This window comes from Rattus norvegicus, chromosome 10, assembly GCF_036323735.1.
Source record: "Rattus norvegicus strain BN/NHsdMcwi chromosome 10, GRCr8, whole genome shotgun sequence".
Lineage (NCBI taxonomy): Eukaryota > Metazoa > Chordata > Mammalia > Rodentia > Muridae > Rattus > Rattus norvegicus.
Genome location: NC_086028.1, coordinates 72,526,177 through 72,548,825, shown reverse-complemented (window position 1 = coordinate 72,548,825; position 22,649 = coordinate 72,526,177). Strand labels below are relative to the sequence as shown.

Genomic DNA, 22,649 nt, shown 5'->3' with positions numbered 1-22,649 from the left:
CCCTCCACCAGCCTCTGCCTCTACAGTGCTGGAATTGAGGGCACATGCTACCACTGGAAAGGGTAGTTTCTTATACCTTATCAACTGCAAACCTTCTAAGTGCTGCTTTAACTATTAGCACCCACCCACCAAAATACAGCACTCACACCCGGGGGTGGGGGGGTGACAGGACGGCGGCAGGGCAGAGGCAGGCGTTTGTGTTCCTTGTGCTTCCTGCTCACTGGTTTAACTGGGGTAAGGAAAGGGAGCAGAGAGAAGAGCAGTAGGAAAGGTGGAACCACCCTAGGCTATGGGTGATTTCTCAGATCTTAGATCTCTGCACCCAACTGTTCAAGCTTTCCCTTCACATCACTGATCCAGTGTGTGCTGGCTCTGGGTCTTTCTGGAGAGAAGTGAAGCCAACTGCAGGGCAGGGTGCCTCCAAAGACCATCAGAAAACAGACGCTTACACAATAACAGCAGCAAAATTACAGTTACAGAGTAGTGATGGAAATAATTTTATGGCTGGGGGTTACCACATGAGGAGGAACTGTGTTAGAGGGTCGCGGCATCAGGAAGGTTGAGAACCACTGGTTTTAAGGGATGGATCTGGTAACATGCTGCGACTGCTTTACCATCAAACCTTATTTCAGTTACAATGTTGAACTCCAAATTTCTTGGTCATGCAGTCCTCACTGTAAGTTGTTTATATAAGGTTCTGAAAGGATGGTATATTCGAAGGAAACTGTTGTTTGAAAACCCTAAAACTTGATACTTAAAGACACGGATGTCTTTCTGAAGTAACAATATTCTAACTATTCTAAGTGAACATTAGGTCTAACAATTACTGGAACTAAGACTTTACGAGCCAATTTTTGCTTGACCTCAGAATAAACTTGAACTTTTATTTGAATTTCAAACAAATTAGTTTCTTTTCTAAACCTACAAACTCATTGACTACTGTTCAGTAACAGAGTTCCTCCGTTAGCAGGTGGCTCTAGTGTTCCTCTCAGCTTAGCTGTAGGGTGATGCTCTACTACACGATCTCCAGGTAAGATGTGTCCTGGCACACGGGTTCTGTCAGGTTTTTCTCATCTTTTTAGAAAAGGGGGAAAAGTGTGGAAAGCTGTCAAGAATGATAAACATTTGGAGTCCTTTTTTCAAGTGAGAACCAGTTTAAGTGGTTATAAAGTAAGATCTGCTCTTAAAACACGAAGACCCACTATTTTAACCAAGTGTATACTTTACGCCTTTACAAACACCAGTATTTTCATCGTCTAAGATGTAGATTTAACCAAGCACTTCTTCCTCTCACTGGAAAAGGCTAGATTAACTGACTTCCCACGCCCACTGAAAAGATGAAATTGAAGAGAAATCAAGCAGCCTAAGGTCAGGAAGGAGCCATGAGACAGGCTTGCTACTCCATCTAGCACTTGTGAGCAGCCACTAGAAAGAGCACTTGAGCAAAGCATGGGAAAGGAGACGATGTCCAGCAGCCTCTGGACACTGAAGAATCAGTCAGGGACTCTTGCAGGCTTTTCTTTACAAATTTCCAACAAAGACAAGGAAGGGTTCTAACTATATACAGAAGAGACACAGCAGCCTAGGGAAAGAAAGACCAGAAATGATAGACAGACAGACTGTGGTTCCTCACACAGGGAGTAGTCCCTGGAGTTGACAGAAGAAAACAGGAAAGAAAACCTTAACCCTCAGAAGGGACAGAAATGTCACCAGGCCTATAACTGCAAGGTAGAAAGTAAAGTGTGAACAGTAAAGTGATTGGATCCTTTCCCAATCTAGACCTACCCAACTGTACCCAGCCCCAAGTACTGGTGTTCCCAGCAAAAGGACAGCCAAGTGACAAAAGCATGAGAGAGCATCTGGGAGTATCACTCGGTGGACGAGGTGTTTGCCTGACACAAGGAAGACCCTGGGTTCAATCCAGCACATCATTTTGGTCTCTGAGGTGTGGCACGAAGGATGCTACTCATTCTCGGTCAAAGGAGACACTGCTCCGACACTGTAATCCCAATCAGGAATACAATGTGTTTCTATTGGAACTTAAGATCACCAAGCACCACATCTAATCAGAATGGCAGAAACTTGTATCACCATGGGATGTGAATTGGTGTAACCACTATGGATTGGCATAGAGGGCCCATAAAAACTACCACATGACCCAGAAATACCACCGGCTGTACTAGCCCTTACCACTGGGACATACCCATATCTACGCTCTCCTATCCCCCAACGCTACTCACAATAGGATATGGGCCCAGCCTAGAGCCATCAACAGGTGAACAGTTAAAAAAAAAAAAAAAAACATATAGCATCAATACATAGAATTGTACTGACTCTAAAAAAGTGGAATGATGACATTAGCAGGAAGGCGGATGGAACTGCAGAACAATGAAATGGACCAGACTAGGAAAGACAAGTGTGTTTTCTGCCATGTGTGGAATCTAGGTTTAAACTTACACACACATGTAAATACATTCCATGAACATACAGAAAAACACACCAAAGTAGAAAAGGGAGAAGAGAAGAAAAGATTAAAAGAGCAATAGCAATGTATGCCCTGCGAAAGCAGGAGGGAACCAGCAAGGAGGGACGGGTGCGGGGAAACCGGGCACTGAGTACAAAAATGTCAGTGAAACCCATTACTTTCCTTTCTAGCTAAAGAGATAATGAAAAAACAAGCGTATGGAAACACAACTAAAAAACAGCACAAACTCTAACACTAACTATTTTAGTGTTTCTGGGACCCAAGTGGAATCTGATGTTACTGATAGAAAATACAGAACTTTGTCTGCTTTTTACAGTTCCGTATACAGTTATACATGACTCAGTACAATGAACTGACACCACCTTCCCGAACATTAGCTCAGACAGAGGTTTAGGGCACAGCTGTAAAATGAACCGGCTTCAAAGACCATCTTCAAGGTCAGAGTTCAGGTCACTCTTCTTCTACACTTGACCAGCTGACTCCAAGTGTGGGGGTTTCCACCATTAAACCTGACGTTTGCAACTCACTAGAATACTGTACAGAACTCAGAGAAGTTGCATTCTGAACAAAGGACATAATTATGAACCAGCTAAAGGGGAGAATGAAAGTCCCAGATGTGATGTATCCTGACCTTTACTGTGCCAGGTGACCTTCCTTGGCACACTGATATACAGTGGCACAGTGCCACCAAGTGGGCACCATCCTTCAGGCTTCCAGAACCCATTTTTTGAGTGGAATTCCATCAGCTGCCTGGTATCAGATGATTTAGAACCCTAATACATTACACTGTTGGCTTTTTTGGTGTTACCAGCCCCATCCTGAGGCATCTTGTTTGAATAAACTACCAGCTTCCAACTATAAACAATTCCTGTCATGTAGGAGACCAAGGATTTAGAGGCTACTTCCCAACGCATGCGTCAGAACAGCCAAGTCTATACTACACAGCTGATGACTTCTCATAGACATTCAATCCCCTTCAAAATGAACGCAGCTCATATAAAAGTCTTATCAAATCATGCCGACTGGAAATGACCCAAATTCTTTAAGTGGGTAAATGGATTACAGTGGAACAACTAGAAGAATAAACTACTTGGCGAAGCAAGCAAGCATACAAGATGGATACACGTAATTGTTCTTACTCCATGACTCTGTGAGTCCATGTCTAAGGGCTATGAAAAGGAGAAATAAAAGGACACAGAACAGTAAAGAACAGTGGTGTCCAGGTACCTAGGAGGCTGAGGGAAGGAGGACATGTGAACCAGTCTGGGCAGTATGTAAACTCCATCTCAAACACACACACAAGTGATACTCAAGGTCAAACACATACACAAAAGTGATACTCAAGGTTGTTTGTTAGTCACAAGGATACAGGTCAGAAATAATAAAGTACTTGGTGTTAGAAAGAAAGAAAACGCCATTAATCCCAGTACTCAGGCAGAAGCAGGAGGGTCTGAGTTCAAGCCAGCCTGGTCTACAGAACTAATTCCAGGACAGCCAGAGCTATTTAGAGAAAACTCTTGTCTAGAAAAAAAAGAAAAGAAAAAATTAGTGTGTTCTAGTTAAATGACTACGTATATCTACCGCAGTCAATGATCCAGGATCACAAGGTTGGTATTTATAAACAGAGCAAAGCCTACAATTAGCCCTGTGGGGCTGGCCTGCCATAGGTATCTGCCCACAGTTCCTCTCTAGAAAACAAAATAACAACAAAACAGAGAAACCATTTTAGCTGGGTATGGAGGCACACGTCCATAATCCTAGTATTCAGGACGCTGAGTGAGGCAGGAGGATTCCAGTTTCCAGAACAGTGCAGGGTATGTTAAGATGGTCTGAAAACAAAGTTTATATGTGTACTCACCCACTGGCTGAGAGAAATATGATAGTATAGTAACAGTAGGCACACACCTCACGTTTGTTTCTAACATGATTTTCCAATACAAGTTCCTCAAAAACTTGAATCATAGCTTAGTTGAGTACTCTGACACCCTTCATCTCACTACTTAGAAGGCAAAATTGGGTAGATCTATGTGAGGTCAAGGCCAACCTGGTCTACACAGTAAATTCCAGGCCAGATAGAGATATACTCTCTCATTATGGTTGGGAAAATACAAGGTGAGCTTGGAGCATCCTTTGATTAAAATATAAAAATGTAGTAAGAAGACATACATGCTTTTAATCCCAGAATTTGGGAGGCAGAGCAGGCAGACCTCTATGAACTAGACACCTGAGCTTAGCTTAGTCTACACAGAAAATTTCAAACCAGACAGAGCTACAAAGTGAGATGATCTCAAAGCCAAGTAAATTATAAAGGGGGAGACGAACATGAAGCTGAGGGTGCAGCTCCGTTGGTAGCATGCACAGCCCTGGTTCAAACTCCAGCCCTTGTTAGGGATGGTGGCACAGGCCTAAATCCCAGCATTCCTGAGTTGAGGGCTGAAAAATTCAAGGTCATCCACATCATCTATGACAAGGCACCCTGCCTTTAAACAGCCGTACTGCAAACAAGATTCACGACATGGTCATTGCTGTGATGTGGGTACATATGGCACTTACACAGAAGCTGGGCCAAGGCTAGATGGGAATTCTCACAATTTTCCTAACTCTTAGAAATCTAAAATTATCTCAAAATAAAACAGCAAAACAGGACAATTGGTCAGCTTTTCATTGGTGTTTGGTTAATCATGAACTGAAAAAGCGTGGTGTCCAACCTTAGAGCAGCACAGTCTCTCCAAATTGCCAAGTGGGAACAATACACAACTTGTCTATCTCAAAGGTTACTGAAGAACTAAATGAATCTAGCTGTCAGAATCATTAAAGAACAATATGCTCACACACACGCCTTTAACCCCAGCCCCTGAGATGAAAAGGCTACAAAGAGAGTTCTAGCCCAGCTAGGGCTACCCTGTCAAAAAGAAAGAAAAGAAAAGAAAAGGCAGGGCAGGGCTACACACGTTTTGTGATTGGCTTGGTTCTCACAGCTCTTCAGAGGCGTTCAGAGTGGGATTCCCTGCACCTTCGCCATCACTGGCAGCTGTGGCCTCAGACACCCAAATGCACAGACACATAAAGAAAAACTGTAAAACTCCTAAGATAAATAAGTAGGTATTTAAGAAAAATTTCAAGTAAAATTAAAGTGGATGTCTTCCCAGGACCTCTGACCTCTATCATGTACATGTGTACACACATGCACACAAAACACATGGTATGCTGAGAAAGGTGCAACAGAAAAACTAATAAAAGCTGTATCAATAAAAGAGAAAAAGGTTTTGTTGTTTTAAAGTGAGGTAGGAAGGACCGATTTTTAGGGAAGAATCTAATACAAAGTGTAAGCGCGCACAGCAAGCAAACAGCGAGAGTCTACTGTCACACCTCTGCCCTTCTCCCTACCTGCTTTCAAGCACAGCCAAGGTGGCCAGAGAGCATGTTGCTGGACAGCTTCAGCTCAGGAGTAACATGCTTGCCCAGCATGCAAGGGCTTTGAGCTCTTTTCCCAGAAGAATCACAATACTAAAAGTAAAACACCACCTACTTGGACATTTTAGTATATAGGATGGCTAGGGATTAGGGTAAGAATTATTCTGTCCATATATTCTATTTCTATCATTTATGAAGAAATCTTTGGTTTTTTAAAAGGAAGAACTAGAAGCCCAACCCTTAACAAAATGTCCTTCCCTATACTGCCAAACAGCCACAGCAATAACTTTAAAGGGGGAGGGGCACTTCTGATCCCACTTTCAATAAACTGCAGAGGCAAATTTTCTCAAGTTAATTTTATTTACAAAAAGTGCAAGCTGTTCAGAGAACAGTCAACTCTGAGTCACAGCACCCAGCAAGACATCAGCCATGGGACGTAGACGAGGGTCACTAAGTACAAGCAGGCGAGAGAAGTGCTCTCATGTAGGTACACCCATGTTTCTTCAACAGTCTCTTGGCCAACTTTAAGTGTAACTTTCACAAACGTACAACAGCTCAAACACAGAAGCAGGAGCACACTGGTAAAACCTGGCAATCATTGGGGTTTGTGCTGACGGGGAATATGAGAGAAAGCCTTGCACACAGCTTCACGTAGATGCCTAAATCTTTAAATGCACTCAATGAAATCAATGTCCAACCAATGGAAAGATATTGTTCGGAAATATTTGTTGCACCACGGTTATGTGTCAGAAAGCAGAAAAGATAACAACTTTAAGTGATCTTACATGTGTCCAAGTGACCATGCATAGACCCAATCCACAATGACTTAACTCGTTTTAAATGATACCTGTAAAGATCACATGACTGAAAGAAGGTGCGTGCCATTAATCAGTATGCCAACACTTGAACAAGTGAGAAAAACAAAATTTGGTCTATCATCATATTTAAAAGAAAGGATTCTGTCTAACATTGCTACGGTTACTTAGGAAAAGTGTCCACTGAGCAAAATCTGTTTATAAGCAATTTTCCTGTTCACTATTATACAAGCCCTAACGAAATCACAACCTAAAGAGAAACTAAACTATGGCCATCTACACCGTGTGCCAGCCAAAGCCAGAGAAGCACCAGTGCTGAACGAGATCAGAGCACACAATGCCTCCAGGTACTTTCTGGCACTTAGCTGGCCTTCTGGTATGGGAGACAAGCTGCCTTTGTTAATATACTAATTTGCTAAATAAACTGAGTACTATACTGTCAGTTCATTACATTAGAAAGAACTCCCCTGCCTTAATCTTCTCCCCATATACTACTGCATCCTGCTGGAGTTGTGTGCCTTCTAATAGTTTCAGAATTGCTATTTCATGTAGACATGACGAGGGGGGCGGGGAGGAGGGAGGGAGGGAGGGAGACTAAATAAGTATGATTATCTGACTGCTGACAAATTTGAGCACCAACTTCCAACAAATTTCAGGGACCAGGTAGCTTGTAGCTCGGCTCTCGTGTCTGGCAATTACCTTCCACTGCCTTCATCGGTGTTGAAGTGGAGATTTTCAGGGTCTATTTGTTCACCATCAGGAAAACTGGAATGCGAATCTAAGAAAAAAATTGAAAGAAAAGCACATGTCATAAAGCATTTGTGTTCTTTGCCCAGTCTTTACATGACCTTACCAAATGTTGTACTGACTGATAAAGATGTACTAGGTGGGAAACAAGCCTGTCTTCAGAGAATTTATGATAGTTGTATGTAAGCCAGGAGAAAAGTAAACATGTACAGACACCCACAATTAGAAGGGGAAAGCCACAGCCACGCCTCCTCAGACACTGCTCTAGGAAGGAAGACGGCAGTGCTCCCCAGCCTCAGAGTCTGTGGACACAGCTATTCCTCATGCAACAGGACGGCCATACAGTCATCACCACACATCCTACCAGCACACAAAATAAGGTGCCTCCAAGTCGGATGCTTCCTTAGAGGCAGAGGGATGACTAAAGGTGCCTCAGGACACGCACAGCACCAGAGACTTGTTGCTGGACTGAGACAAGAACTAGAGCTTAGAACAGGGAAGCCCAGCAGAAGCCTGGCCCTCACAGTGTACTTCCCACTACACTGTATCTGTTTCCATTCAGTCTGTACTGTAGCAGTCACCTCAAAGCACAACAGACACCGCATCACAGCAAACTGAGCTGTCGTAAAGACAGAAGGGCCAGGGAGGTGGCTCCGTGGTACAGACTCTCATTCGGTAACCCTGACATTAGTTAAATCTGTAAAAATGGATTGGATAGAACACATCTGTAATCCCAGCATTCCTGTGGTAAGATGGGGGCAAAGACATTGGAGTCACCCAGAATCTCAAGGCCACATACCTAGTCTGGAGTATGGAATACAGTGGCAGAAACAAGAAAGGGTGCACAAAAAAAGTGGAGGGAGAGAACTGTTCCCCCAAAAGTTGTCTTCTGGTTTTCATACCTTCACTAACGTGCACAACCTCACATACACATTTGTTTTTAAAGACTGGATCTCTGGGTCCCTGGCTACACTGGAATTAGCTCTGAAGACCAGGCTGACCTGAAACTCAAGAGATTTCCCTGCCTTTTCCTCATGAATGCTGAGCTTAAAGTCATGTACTCTCGGCACAAATACTTTTTTTTAAAAAAGGGGAAAATAGTAACAATTTCTCTTATTTAGTTTTCTTCACTATGAATTCTTTCTGGAGGGGATTAAAAACAAAAACAAAAACAAACCAAATCAAAAACAAACAAAACAATGGATTCCAGGATTTCTATGTGTGCTTAAAAAAATAAAAGGGTTTTACAGGTTCTAGTATGGCAGATAACAGAAAAATTCTGATGAGAGAAGGAAAAATATAAAACGAAAACTAAAACCTCCAAACACATGAGACTCCGCTCAGGTGCAGAGTGAACAGTTCAGTGTGACAGCCGCCCACTGTCTGAGGAACTCTCTGCTCTGAAGTACCCTCGGCCACGGGCTGCAGGCTTTTCCTCGCAGGAAGCAGAACTCAGGCGGCTAAGCGGCAAATGTCACCTGACTACTTTCTTGGTACTTACCACACCATTTACCACAGAATGTTCTCTCACAAATGACAGTAACTTTTTAAAAAGAAATAAAAGCAGCAGAGCAGAGTGAGCAGAAGCCGCAGCAGAGGCAGAAAGGGCAGCAGCAGCAAAGCTTTTATGAACCTGTGTAAAACGACTACATCTGCACCTTCATCCGGAGGCTGGGCCAGGAACGGATCGTTGAAGGCACCCATGCTGGTGTGCTCTTCCTGCTCCTCGTTCTCAGTGTCACATTCAATGTCGCTGTCACTACTCATTCCTGGCAGGAAGGAAGGGGAGAAGGTGTGATAAGAATCCAGGGTTCTGGGGTTGGGGATGTAGCTCAGTGGTAGAGTGCTTACCTAGGAAGCGCAAGGCCCTGGGTTCGGTCCCCAGCTCTGAAAAAAAGAACCAAAAAAAAAAAAAAAAAAAAAAAAAAAGAATCCAGGGTTCTGTGAGCGCCCTCATGTACTGAGCTGGGACTCTTCCTTACTTTACACTGATACAGTCCAACACACACAAGAAGGCAGCAGCCACACAGGTGTCAACTCTCTGCAGCCCGTGAGAAGCAGCACTTTTACTCTGCTCTTCAACTAGAACTGAGTATCACAATCCTTCAAAGTTTTGTGTAGATAGAACAGTGAGAAAAAAAAATTTCCACACTAAAAACTTCTTAGCATGTTCTAAAAACAAAACAACAACAACAAAAAAGACCCCCAAAAAACAAGTATTCTTTTGAACGAATAGTATATAGCCGGAAATATCCATAAATACAGGCATATATAATAGAAAATTCCAACAATTCTAGCAGTAAATTGGTTTCGAATCTATTTGGGTCTCCTGTTTAATATTGGTATATAAAACTAATTTTGACTTTAGATACTCAGTGCATCCATTTTTCATTAATACGTAGTAACTGTACAGAGTGTAGTGTTATCACTTTAATACATTTATAATATATAAAGATCAGAATGTTGTTGACTTATCTACCACCTTAGGTGTATATCAGTCTGTGTTGAGAACATTCAATTACACTTTACTAGCTGTTGTAAAATATTCTATTAATCAGAGTCAAGCAGTCATCCTACTGAGCTTTAGAACACTGTACGGTGTTGTCTGTGCTGTCTGTCTGTCTGCCCAGGCACTGTCTCCCTCCACTCTCCACACTCACCTGACCCTTTCCCAGGCATAGGCAGCCACTGTTTCACTTTTCACTTCAACTCAACTTTTTAATTTCTGTATGTAAGTGACAACATGTGTTCTTTTAAAATTTTGTGCCTATTTATGTAATGAGACAAGACTCTTCAACCTATGCCATGAAGATGATGTGATTTTAACTGTTTTTAAAAGCTGAATAGTGTTCCACAGTGTTAGTTTCTCTATCATATATGGAGTACACTATATCACAACAGACAGCCTGAATCTCTGGCTCTTAAAATCGTTCTACCCCTTCCGCCTCTGTATGTTCCTCAGGCCTTCAGTTTGTACTACAGACATTATTAATTAGGGTCACATAGTCTACTGTTTCCTTCTGACTAGTGATGGTTCTGTCTGCAGCAGGAAGACACTTCCTTCCTGAGGTATGGGTAGTAAGAGCTACATTTATCTGAGGGTAGAAGACTAGGTATTTAGAATGCAGTTAGAACTGTACTACATCAGGGAAGTGGATGTAGGACATCCAGGGTCCCTAGCCTTACCAGTCACATATGTTGGCTGGATTTACAGTCCCAAGCATGAATTTCCCCCTATTAAGAGAGCCTTAAGTCCAATTCAATGGCTGATGGCTACCCCTGGAATATTAAGTGCAGCTACTGTACCTTTTGAGATATCCTGCCGTTCTGGTCATTGTTATGATTTGGAGGTGTCACATCTGGGTAGGGCTATCAACTTCATTTTTCCCTACATAGCTCACTCTGGTGCTGTAAGAGAGCTAATCTTCAGGGAGGACACATTCAGGTCAGTTCTAGCTCTACTCCTCCAGATCTTAAGTGTGTGGTTTGTACTTTTTAAAGAATGAGTGTGTGTAGTATAAGAAAAAAGTCTGTGCAAAGGTAGAAGAAAAGAGTAAGGAGGGCCTGCAGGGGATGAAGGAAGGAACCAAGTCCTCAGGTAGACTCCTAGGTTAATTCCTCTGACTTGCACACAGAAACCATTGGCACGTCACAGACAATACAAACAGCAAAGAATTTTATGTTTACGGTAGGCTTGATGGAAAGAACAAAAATGTCTTCCTTTGGCATTTAAACTAAGGTCTAACTGCCATACTTAGGTCAGCAATATTCCCAGAGGCCTGTACACACCAAGCATGCATACTAGTACTTGTCTCTATGTGCAGCCAGTGCATTTGGGATTTAAACCTGAGGTTCAGATCTCAGGAAATTACCATAAGACCTGTTCAAGAGCTACTACTATTTAAATAAAGCAAATGTAGACATCCTCTCTGAGGGTAGGTTCTCACTAAACAGCAGTAAACTCTGTACAAAATCCATGGCCTAGCTACTTAAGGACTCTGAAAACTAAATCAGAGTAGGATATTGCTGAAGTCAAATGTTGAATCAGCCAACTCAGGTCTCATGGGATCATTTAAAATGTTCACTATGAATGTTCCAGAACCCAGAAAGAATATCAATAATCAATTCCATGGTGACACAGACAATGGAATTTTCTAACAAGGACTTTAAAATTTGTTACAAATAATCACTGTCAAAGAATTCTAAGGAAGTTTCCAGGACAGATCGCAACAATTCTTGGGGAAGTAGGGGTCTCAAAAACGTGTGCTTTAATACAAACAGTGCTAACAATTTACCCAAAGCAAGAGAACTTCAAATTTAAAAGTCTTTTATCAAAACAAAACAAAAGGATCTGTATATTTCCAAGCATCCAGGTAATATTTCTTTCTTCAGTATTCAGAATACAAAGCTAGACCTGGACATTCTGAAATGTCTCCACTTTTCATTAAAAACACATGGAAGCTGTTGGAAGTATTTTGAAAAAAATACTTGTTCAAAAGAGGAAAATATGCAAGCAATCCTTTCTCTTCTTTTTTGTATTTAACAGTCTCATTCTGTACTACTGTCTGCCCTCAAACTGAGGTAATCCTACTGCTTCAACTCCCCAAGTCCTAGGATTACAGGCATGAGCCACAAAGGCCAGCTAGAATATATTGTTTTACAAAACAAAACCCAGCCCCATCTGTGAAACACCACTCCCACCTTGTGGCCCTTCATGGAACTGTTCCTGCAAACAAAGCCAGGCTGATACTCCAACTGCAGCCAATCAGCTGACCTTTAGTACTATTTCCTCATCAATGGCGAGTATAAAACACTATTAACTATGTGGTATTTCAGAAATTCTACAGTGAGAAAAAAACCTGTAACCTAGAACAAACTCTGGAGATGTATCAATGTCCACCAGCTGAAGCTGGCTGTGGAGATACAATCCTGTAATGAACTCAGATGCTTGGAAATTCACATGGAGAAGAAGCAGGTGACTGATTTTTAATGTACTAATAATTTACACCTGCCCTTCTTCCTGCCTCCTAAGTCAGTGGTTCCCAACATTCCTAATACTGCAGGCCTTTAACACAGTTCCCCACGCTGTGGTGACCCCCAATCACAAGATTATTTTCGTTGCTACTTTATAACTATAATTTTACTGTTATGAATTGTAATGTAAATATCTGATATGCAACTCGGTGGGGGCTGAGACCCATAGTTGAGAACCACTGTTCTAAAGGACTCTTAACATTGTCTAAGAATCTTGCCTTCCCTGATAAGCTGTGTACTCAGAGTGGGACCAAATTAATGGACTTTGCCCATTTTCCTTGTCCACGAATAAATGATACAAGACGAAGCTAGGAAGTTGTTGTTGGCCCTGAGAAAGGACTTCCTTTTTGCTAGAGATACATAAAATTAAACAACCTTCCTCATGAATTCTCAGGATGTGATTCAGGGTTCTTACCAAGTTTGCAACTGAAGCAACTATCTTGTCACTTTCAAAAAAGCCAAAAAAAATCTAGTTCTTTGAGATGACATAGCAAGAAAGAAAGGAAAGGGAAAGGGAGGGGAAGGGAAGGAAAGGGAAAGGGAAGAAAAGGGGAAGGGAAGGGAAGGAAAGGAAAGGGAAAGGGAAGGGAAGGGAAAAGGAAAAGGAAAAGGAAAAGGAAGACAGACAGACAGACACCTGTAAGACAGACGTAGAGGTTCACACCTACAATTCCAGCATCAAGAGGCTCAGGAAGGAGAATTGCTGTATTCACAGCTATCCTGGGTTATTCACAGTGAGAATCTGTCTCAAAATGGGGAGTGAAAGGCAGCTGCTGGGATGGAGCTGCTCGGCTGAACTGATGGTTCCAGTCTGAACACAGCATAAACAAGGCATACAATCGACTCATGTCTATAATCCCTGTTCTTTGGTGGTAAAGTCAGGAAAATCACAAGTTCAAGTCCGAGGCTAGCCTAGGCTACATGTAACAAAGAAATATAGAGACATACCCACATTGAACAGTTAAGTTTTCCAACTCTGAAACTGCCCTGCCACACTTAGGCATGTCTCACTTAAGACGTCTAAACAAGAGTGCTACTTTCATCACTCTAACTCAGCTGCTTGATTTTTCATTTTATTTTTGGATAGCTCACCCTGATTACCCTAAATGTGATCAGCAACAGCCATCGCAGGTTGTATAACTTACTGTTAGCTAATATGAGCAATATTTTAGATAGCTGTAGCAAGGCTTTCCCCTGGAATGGGTATTATGAGTATCCTGGACTAAATGAGAGATCTGTATAGCTTTAGCAGAGTTCAGTCTTCAGTTACAGGATTGTATGGCTTATCAATGGTGTGTGTGTGTGTTGTTGATGTTGTTAACCTAGGCTGCCAGTATAAAATCATTAAAAAGAAGACTAATAGAAGGTTGTCCCAATTCTTTCCAGTTAGAAATGAATGGGTTCATTTTACAACCACCATGTCTAAGAAAAAAACCAATTACACTTCACTGATACTGGAGAGCAAGTAAGAGACTACTGGGAGCCAGGCATGCTGACAGATACCTACAACGCCAGCACTGGGAGACTTTGACAGGAGGACTGACTTCTAGTGTGACAACAAGATTATATAAAAAACCCAAACCTAAAAACAGAAACAGAAAACAAAACCCCCATGACTTTAGTACTTCCAAACTCCCAGCTAGAAAGAGAAATGAGGCCTTAAAGTGTCTTCAGACATCCTCTTCCTCAAGGACATGATATAACAGTTCCTCCGTTTGACACAAATAAGAACTTCCCATGCCCCTTTAAACTTGATTTTTGGTCTTAAAAACATGGGATTTCAGACCTACTCAGCTAAGTCTTACACTGCAAACTAAGGCTTCCTAAGCACTGGCTTCGGTGGGCAACGGGTTTAACAGTCACAAGTGTAAGTGAAGGCTGGAACACCAAGTGGTTACTGTGCTCCCCTCACCCTCCTCAGCCAGCTACCTTCTTTATTACCTATCCTGGGAGAGACGCCTCACAGCAACCTTTCTGGTTGAGTTCTTGGTGCTTTATATTACAACACTTCTTATAAGAAAGGAAAAGCCTGTTGCTGAAGAACACTTACCACCTACCAGAGGAATGGCATGCTTTGAAAAGTTTGGAACATGCAGTGCAGACCCTAAATGCGACTAAGCAAACGTTCTTGCCTAGGATAGTTGTCAATTCCTTTGTTAAAAACTGGTTTTGTTGTATTGAGACATGGTCTTACACATGCACCACAGGCTGACTTGCAAATAGCTATGTACCCAGACAAAAATCAAACTTATGATTTCCTTGCTTCTGACTCCCAATCTGGCTGTCAATTTTGTCTTACTTTATTTTGTTGTTCTTATTTATTATTGTGAGCATGTATCTGTGTCAGAGGGCAGCTTTTGGGAATTAGTTCTTTAAACCTTGGGTTTTAAAATTTTTTATACCACACTTTTAGTATGTGGGGGTGCATATGTGTGTACAGCAAACCAGTGTACATGCAAAAGTCAGAGGACAATATACAGGTATTTGCAGGTATTTGTTTCCTCCTACCATGAGTCCTGGGCTTTGAACTTCGTAATCAGGTTTGCCACTGTCTACTGAGCCTTCTTGCTAGCCTCACCCTTGTTTTTGAAGCAGGATCTCTCGTTCCTTCTGTCTCCCTGCATATTCTAGGAGGACCAGCCTGTGACCATGGGTGCACATTACCACAGCTAGTTCTTTACCTAGGCTCTGGGGAATCAACTCAGGTTGTCAGGATTTCTTGTGGCAAGTTCTTTTACCCACAGAGCCATCTCTCTAGACCTCAATTTACTTTAAATATTGTCAAATCCCTTCAATATTATTCATCTTTTTTCTTCTTTTGAGACAAGGTTTCATGTAACCTAAAATGGCTTTGAACTTGCTATGTGGTAAATTAAAGGATGACACTAAATTTCTAATCTCCCTCCCTCCATCTTCCCAACACTGGGATTGCAGGCCGACTCACTATATGCAATGCTAGGAATCGAACCCAGAGCTTTGTGTTAGGTAAGCCCTCTTACTAAGTGACTTCACTCTGGCCCATGATGATTAATCCTCACTGTTGACTTACTGGATAAGAGTTGTATCTGTGAAGGTGTTTTCAAATAGTTTTTATTGTTTTTGTTGTCGTTGTTGTTGCTTTTTGCTTTTCAATACAAGGTATCTTTGTATAGCTCTGGCTGTCCTGAAACGATCTGTAGGATCAACTGGCCTTGAACTCAAAGAGGTCCGCCTACCTCTGCCTCCTGAGTGCTAGGATTAAAAGCGTGTGCTACAGCAAAGCTCCAAATAGGTTTAACTGAGGAACAGAGAGTCAATCCCATCTGTAGTTCCAGTACTTGGGAGGCTAAGGCAGGAAGATTTAGTCAGTATGGCTATAAAGTAAAATCCTGTCTAGAAATCAAGAATGAAGTGCAAGTCATCATTCACTTCCGTTATTTAATACTTGTGTCTTAAGAGGCTTCATGTTCCCAGCTCCAAATCCCATTCCAAGTCTAACAGTGATTCTCCAAACTGTAGCCACAGTAGAAACCTAAAAATCACAATTCTATTTATGAGGCTACTCCTGATTTAAATCCCATTTAAAGGATAAAGGCCAGATTCTGGTAGAGACAGATAAGAAAGTTCCTCATGATCTGACTCCCTCTTCAACTCTGGCCTCAGACTTACTGGCAAATCACCTGACTAACTTCTACTCATGCTTTCATAAGAATTTTTCAAGGATAGACTACAACCAAAGTATACAGAGATGAAAACTCTAAGCACTGACTCTGGGATCAAATTCTAACCCTTATAATGACTATTTCTGTGCCTTTCGGTGAAATTAAGTTGTATTTCTAAGTCTTAGATCACTTGTTTGTAAGTCAGGAAAAAAAAAGTTAATGACTATAAAGAATAATTCTGAGAATAACATAGCAAGAACATAGTAAATATCAACTCTTTTGATGGTATACTTTTAATTCTTATATACTCTATCAGAGTATGTATCACCCAATATTACCAAAGGCTATTTACCGATGTCTTCAATATCTAATCTGTACTTAATGGCCCTCCCTGTCCCTCTCCTCCTACCACACATACACAGCATACCTAGTACCTGTAGCCCACCATGCACTTGTATCACAAGGACTGTTACCCTGGTCAGATTATTATATGGACCAGTGAGTGGTCTTTCTTTTTTTTTTTTCTTTTTTTCGGAGCTGGGGACCGAACCCAGGGCCTTGCAAGCGCTCTACCGCTGAGCTAAATCCCCAACCCCATGAGTGGTCTTTCAATGGGGATGATCTTTGTCTCCGAGGGAACATTTTGTAATGTGCAGACACACCGTGAACTGTAAGGGGTAGGGCAGTAGCTATGGTGCCCAGCAGTGTAGAGCACTGGGGACACTGCTCAGCACCCTAGGCAGCAGAGGACACCAGCCGTCCTACAGTAATAACAGAGTCCAGGGTGGCAAGCGCCAAGGCAGAGGCGCCTCCAAACCAGGTGTCCACACAACCTCAAATTGTACATCAGGCCAACTAGAAAAAGTTACGAATGATTAAGAAAGAAAGTTTGTTATTCTAACACATACTGTGAGATTTCGCGTCCCTATAACTTATTATCAGTATGTGCACAAATATTTGGAAGTAGCTAATTACCAAAAATCCGTCCCCAAAAGATCAGTAGTAGGAATATTTCCTTTAAAAATACTTTTAAATTTAACTTTGGGTGTACTTGTGCCATGTGGGACCAGAAGACAGTCTTCTTGAGAATTCCTGTGGTGATTGGAATGGGAATGGCCCTGTAGGCTTGTCTGTCTGAATATCTGATTCTCAGTTGGTACAACTGTTTGGGAAGGATCAGGATATGTGGATTTGTTGGAGGAGGAATGTCACTCGGGGTGAGATTTGAAGTTTCAGAAGTGCCATTCCCAGTAGGCTCTTTGTCTCTTGCTTTCAAGATCAAGGTGTGAGCTCTCAGCTGTTCCTGCCGCCATGCCTCTGATTTGCTATTATAGATTCTGATCCCCAGGAACCAAAAATACAACACAACTCCTTGTTTATAAGTAACCGTGGTCTTTTTTTTTTTTTTAACAGAGAAATAGAAAAGAAAGACAATACACAAGTTTGTCCCTTGACACATGTACATATGATATGAACAACTCACCACCCCATGTATTAGAAGAAGAAACCTAAAACTGCCACCAGCCACGAGCTCTTCTACAGAACAGCATATGCTAGCATCTCAATGTGTGCTAAGAAAAATAATTCAGCAATGACTGAAATTCAAATGAAGTGGAAAGTAACACTGGGAGAAAACAAAATGTCTTTGAAAGTTGTTCTTGTTTTCTGCTAACCCATACAAGACAGGGAGAACAATAAGTGAGATTGTTTTAAATAACTTCTAATGCTAAAATAACCGGCTGTCTTATTTGCTATCTTGGGAGGAAGAGTAGTAAAACTTATAACTGAGGTTCATTTGCAGAGTTTTTATAGGGGATGCTAAACAGCTAAGTCAAGGAATACCGTAAGAGCAAAGGAATGCTGGAGAAACGACTGGTTAAGAGAGAGTACAGCTCCCAGCAGCTACATCAGGCACACCAGCCCACAGGGAATTCCAGCCTTAGAGAGATCTAATGTTGGGTTTTTAAGATTTTTAGTTTTATTTACACACATGTATCTATGTGAGCGTGTGTTATGCATGTACAGGTCTCCTTTGAAGACAGGAGAGCCTGTATGATCTCCTGGAATTGGAATTTTGGGTAGTTGTGGCCACAGACTTGGATGCTGGGAACAAAACTTGGGTCCTCTGGAAGGGGAGTAAGTGTTCTTACTGACTGAGCCATAACCCCTAAATAGCTGTTTAGCGGGCAAGTGTTCTCCATAATACTGTGTCTGTGACATTAGGCAAAGATCCAGTGATTGACATGTAAGTATATATTTATTGACTGAATAGATATATACTATCTGTAGTTCTTGCGCCTGTAAATAACTTGTCTCATAAGGACTATTCTCTACCTCCTTTCTCTTTAGTTGTTGTTGTTGTTGTTGTTGTTGTTGTTGTTGTTGTTGTTGTTGGAGGCGGGGGCTCTACATAGCCCTAGAAGTACTGGGACTCAGGACACACAGGAACTCAATCTCACAGATCCGCCTGTCTTGACCTGAGTGTTGGGACTAAAGGCATATACCACACCCAGGCTCTTTTTAAAAAAACAAAACAAAACAAAACAGTGAGGGTCTCACTATGTTTTGCCAAGACCTGGCTAGGCGGCTGAGAGTTTAAACAGATCTGGCTATTTCTGCCTCCCAGTGTTGGGATTATTGACATTTACCAGCCTGCCTGGTCCAGATAGACCCTTTGATGCAGTAACTTATACATTTTTACTGTTCTCTGTATATAATTTCCTCTGAATTCAGTGTTCAAACATGTCTGTTAAATTTCTGTATGACTGTCACTAACCAATCACTTCCTACTACTATAGCCACTGAGGTCACAGTGTCTTCTGCTCACTGACCCTTCTGCTCACCTTCCTCAGGGGCAGCTGAGGCTCCTTCAGGTAGTGTGGGCTGTACCTCCCCAGCATCAGAAGGACTTTCCAAATCTGCCAATTGCATTCCTTCCAGACGACCTCCTTTTACATTAGTCCTCAAAGGGGGAAAAACAACACAATATTTTCAAATGTTAATAGTGACATAATTTTCTTTTTTTTGTCTAAAGCTGAACCTTAAATCAAGCATGGGAGATTTGTGTTTAATCCTAAATTTCTATTTTTAAAAATTTTACTGAAGATTTAGAATAAAAGATTATGATGCAAATTACCAAGCCCTGTTTACAACAAAGTGTAATACTTTTACAAAATGTGAACAGTAGGGGACAAAGACAAGGAGTGTAGGATCTCTATGCTATTTTTTAACATACTTATTTTTAGAAGATAGATGTATGTATGTATGTATGTATGTATTTAATGTAAGAGAGTACACTGTCACTCTCTTCAGACACACCAGAAGAGGGCATCAGATCCCATTATAAGTGACTGTGAGCCACCATGTGGTTGTTGGGAATTGAACTCAGGGCCTCTGGAAGAGCAGCCAGAGCTCTTAACCACTGAGCCATCTCTCCAGCCCCTCTGTTATTTCATAAAATGATTTGTCAATCAGTAATTATCGATTAAAATAACTATAAGCACAAGTTCTTACTCCTACTGAAAGACTGAGAGAAGCATTAGTGAGTCAGAAATCAAGGTACACTGCTGGTAAAGTCAGTCCCGGGTGCTTAATATGCATAGCGACATGGAAGGCACTAGCACACCGGAGAAGCCTGAGAGCAGCAATGGAAACAAGGACACTGACTTGCTGTGTCCCCATTTTCACTGGGAACTACTTCATTTAATTTGTTTTCTGTTTTTGCCTCACTGCTCCAAAGCAGCCGGGAGGAAGAAGAGACGCAGCTCGAGAACATCCATATGAGCCAGGCTGGCATCTTATTCCTAACTAGCTCCCCATGGAAGCTGAATGAGGATGGGACCTCACAAGCTCCTGTGTTAGTCCCCAGTTAGTGGAAATGTACAGGAAAACTTAGAAGGAAGTGTGGTCTTACTGGAGGAGGTTCAAAAGCTCACCCCAGACCCAGGCTCTTTGTTTGTCTGTCTGTCTGTCTGACCTACACCTTGAGGATAGATGTGAGCTCTCAGCTACTGCTGCACCACTACTCCTGTCTGCTTCCTGAAATGGTGGTCATGGACTAACTCTCTAAAACTATAAGCAAGTCTCCAATGAAATTCTTTCTCTTATAAGACTTGCACCTTGGTCATGGTGTCTCTTGACAGCAATAGAAAAGCAATTAAGACACTCACCCTTTACTTTTCATCTTGAGAAAGCAATGAATTTCATAAGAGCTGCTTATAGGAGCATGAGTGAGGGATTGTAAGAGCATGAGTACCTTATCACTGGAGACTCTGTTTCTTTCCATATCAACTACTATTTCCAAGTGTGTGTGTGTGTGTGTGTGTGTGTGTGAGAGAGAGAGAGGGAGAGAGAGAGACAGAGAGACAGAGAGAGAGAGAGAGAGAGAGAGAGAGAGAGAGAGAGAGAGAGAGAGAGAGAGAGAGAGAGTGTCTCCCACTTCCATGACAGGGTGTTGATGGGCTCAATCTTTTATAGATCATTCAGTTGCTATCAAAGAACTTTAGACTTTTATATAAATTTTTATATCTCCCCCCAATATCTGTAAAATCTTTATGACTAAATGACACAAATATCTTTATAATAAATTTAAAAATAAAGAAAACTAAGAGCCAGAAAAATGCTATGTATTTAAGAGCATTAGCTAGGTTTCAGAAAACCCAGATTTGATTCCTAGCATACACATGGCAGCTTACAAATGTCTGTGACACTAGTCTTGGGAATCCAACACTGGGCGCCAGATATACTCACAGACAAAATGAATATGTATATATATACATACATATATAATACATACATATATATGTATATCTATATTAAAATGAAAAAGATAAAAGGAAAGGAAGAAAAGGAAGAAAAGGAAGGAAGGAGAGAAGGAAGAAAGGAAGGAGGCAATCTAGTTGTAGCTTTACCTTGAAGGAAACGTACGTATCAGGCAAGGTGAGAGGAATGCTACATTTCCTGATTTCTACCCCAGTCCTGAGGACTGAACCATGGCAATGGCAATGATCATGATATGTTCTACCACTGATCTATAACCTCCAGTCAACTTTCAAAATTTCATTTTAAGCCAGGATCTTACTTAAGGTTGCTCATGCAGGCCCCAACTTTCAACCCTTCGGCCTTCCATCTCCTCCATAGCTGTGATGCAAGAGTTCACCACTATGACAAGCTTTCTCGGGATTTTCTCTTCCACTACTGTACCATGAATAAAAACAAAATTAAACCCCCATCTATCCATCTGGATTTGATAAATGAGACAGATTTAAGGATGTTGGTCTTTTTTTTAATTTTATTTACTTATTTTTTATTGGACTTTTTAAATTTATATTTCTTTTTTTTTTCCTGGAGTTGGGGATCGAACTAAGGGCCTGGCGCTTGCCTAGCAAGCGCTCTACCACTGAGCTAAATCCCCAACCCCTTAAATTTATATTTCAAATGTTATTACCTTTCCCGGTTTCCCTGACATAAGCCCTCTATCCCATCCCCCTTCCCTTCTATCAGGGTGTTCACCTCCCCATTCACACCCCCCTCCATGATATTCCCTTACACAGAGGGTCCAACTTTGGCAGGACCAAGGGCTTCTCCTTCCATTGGAGACCAACAAGGCCATCCTCTGCTATATATATAGTTAGGAGCCATGGGTCAGTCCATGTACAGTCTTTGGGTAGTGGCTTAGTCCCTGGAAGCTCTGGTTGGTTGGCATTGTTGTTCTTATGGGGTTGCAAGCCCCTTCAGCTCTTCCTATCCTTTCTCTAATTCCTCCAATGGGGGTCCCGTTCTCAGTTCAGTGGTTTGCTGCCAGCATTCGCCTATGTATCTGACATGCTTTGGCTGCGTCTCTCAGGAGACATCAATGTCTGGGTCCTGTCAGCATGCACTTCTTAGCTTCATCCATCTTATCTAGTTTTGGTGGCTGTATATGTATGGGCACATGAGGGGTAGGCTGTCTCTGCTCCAGACTTTACCTCCGCATCCCCGCCTATGAATATTTTTGTTCCCCCTTTAAGGAGTGAAGCATCCGCACTTTGGTCATCCTTCTTCTTGAGCTTCCTGTGGTCTGTGGACTGCATCTTGGGTGAGTCGAGCTTTGGGTTAATATCCACTTATCAATGAGTGCATACCACGTGTGATTTTCTGATATTTTCTATACCTCACTCAGGATGATATTTTCTAGTTCAATCCATTTACCTATGAATTTCATAAAGTCATTGTTTTTCATAGCTGAGTAATATTCCATTGTGTAGATGTACCACATTTTCTGTATCCATTCCTCTGTTGAAGGGGATCTGGGTTCTTTCCAGCTTCTGGCTATTATAAATAAGGCTGCTATGAACATAGTGGAGCACGTGTCTTTTTTATATGTTGGAGCATCTTTTGGGTATATGCCCAGGAGAGGTAAAGCTGAGTCCTCAGGTAGTGCAATGTCCAATTTTCTGAGGAACATCCAGACTAATTTCCAGAGTGGTTGTACCAGTTTGCAATCCCACCAGCAGTGGAGGAGTGTTCCTCTTT

At 41.8% G+C, this 22,649-nt stretch overlaps 1 protein-coding gene across 15 annotated transcripts in view; it reads right to left on the bottom strand.

Annotated features, from left to right (window-relative positions):
* Positions 1-22,649, bottom strand: part of Trim37 (tripartite motif-containing 37) — a 132,160-nt gene that overhangs the window by 24,006 nt on the left and 85,505 nt on the right. For 7 of the 15 annotated variants that reach the window (NM_001108288.2, XM_006247104.5, XM_039086375.2 and 4 more), the window contains 3 exons: positions 18,980-19,098; positions 9,120-9,230; positions 7,414-7,492 (listed from right to left, as the gene is read on the bottom strand). In NM_001108288.2, the coding sequence (NP_001101758.1) occupies positions 7,414-7,492; positions 9,120-9,230; positions 18,980-19,098 (309 nt within the window). Of the gene's footprint in view, positions 1-6,240; positions 7,493-9,094; positions 9,231-18,979; positions 19,099-22,649 lie in introns of those variants that run through there. The other 8 variants (XR_594795.4, XR_010055210.1, XR_010055209.1 and 5 more) reach the window with 3 other exon arrangements.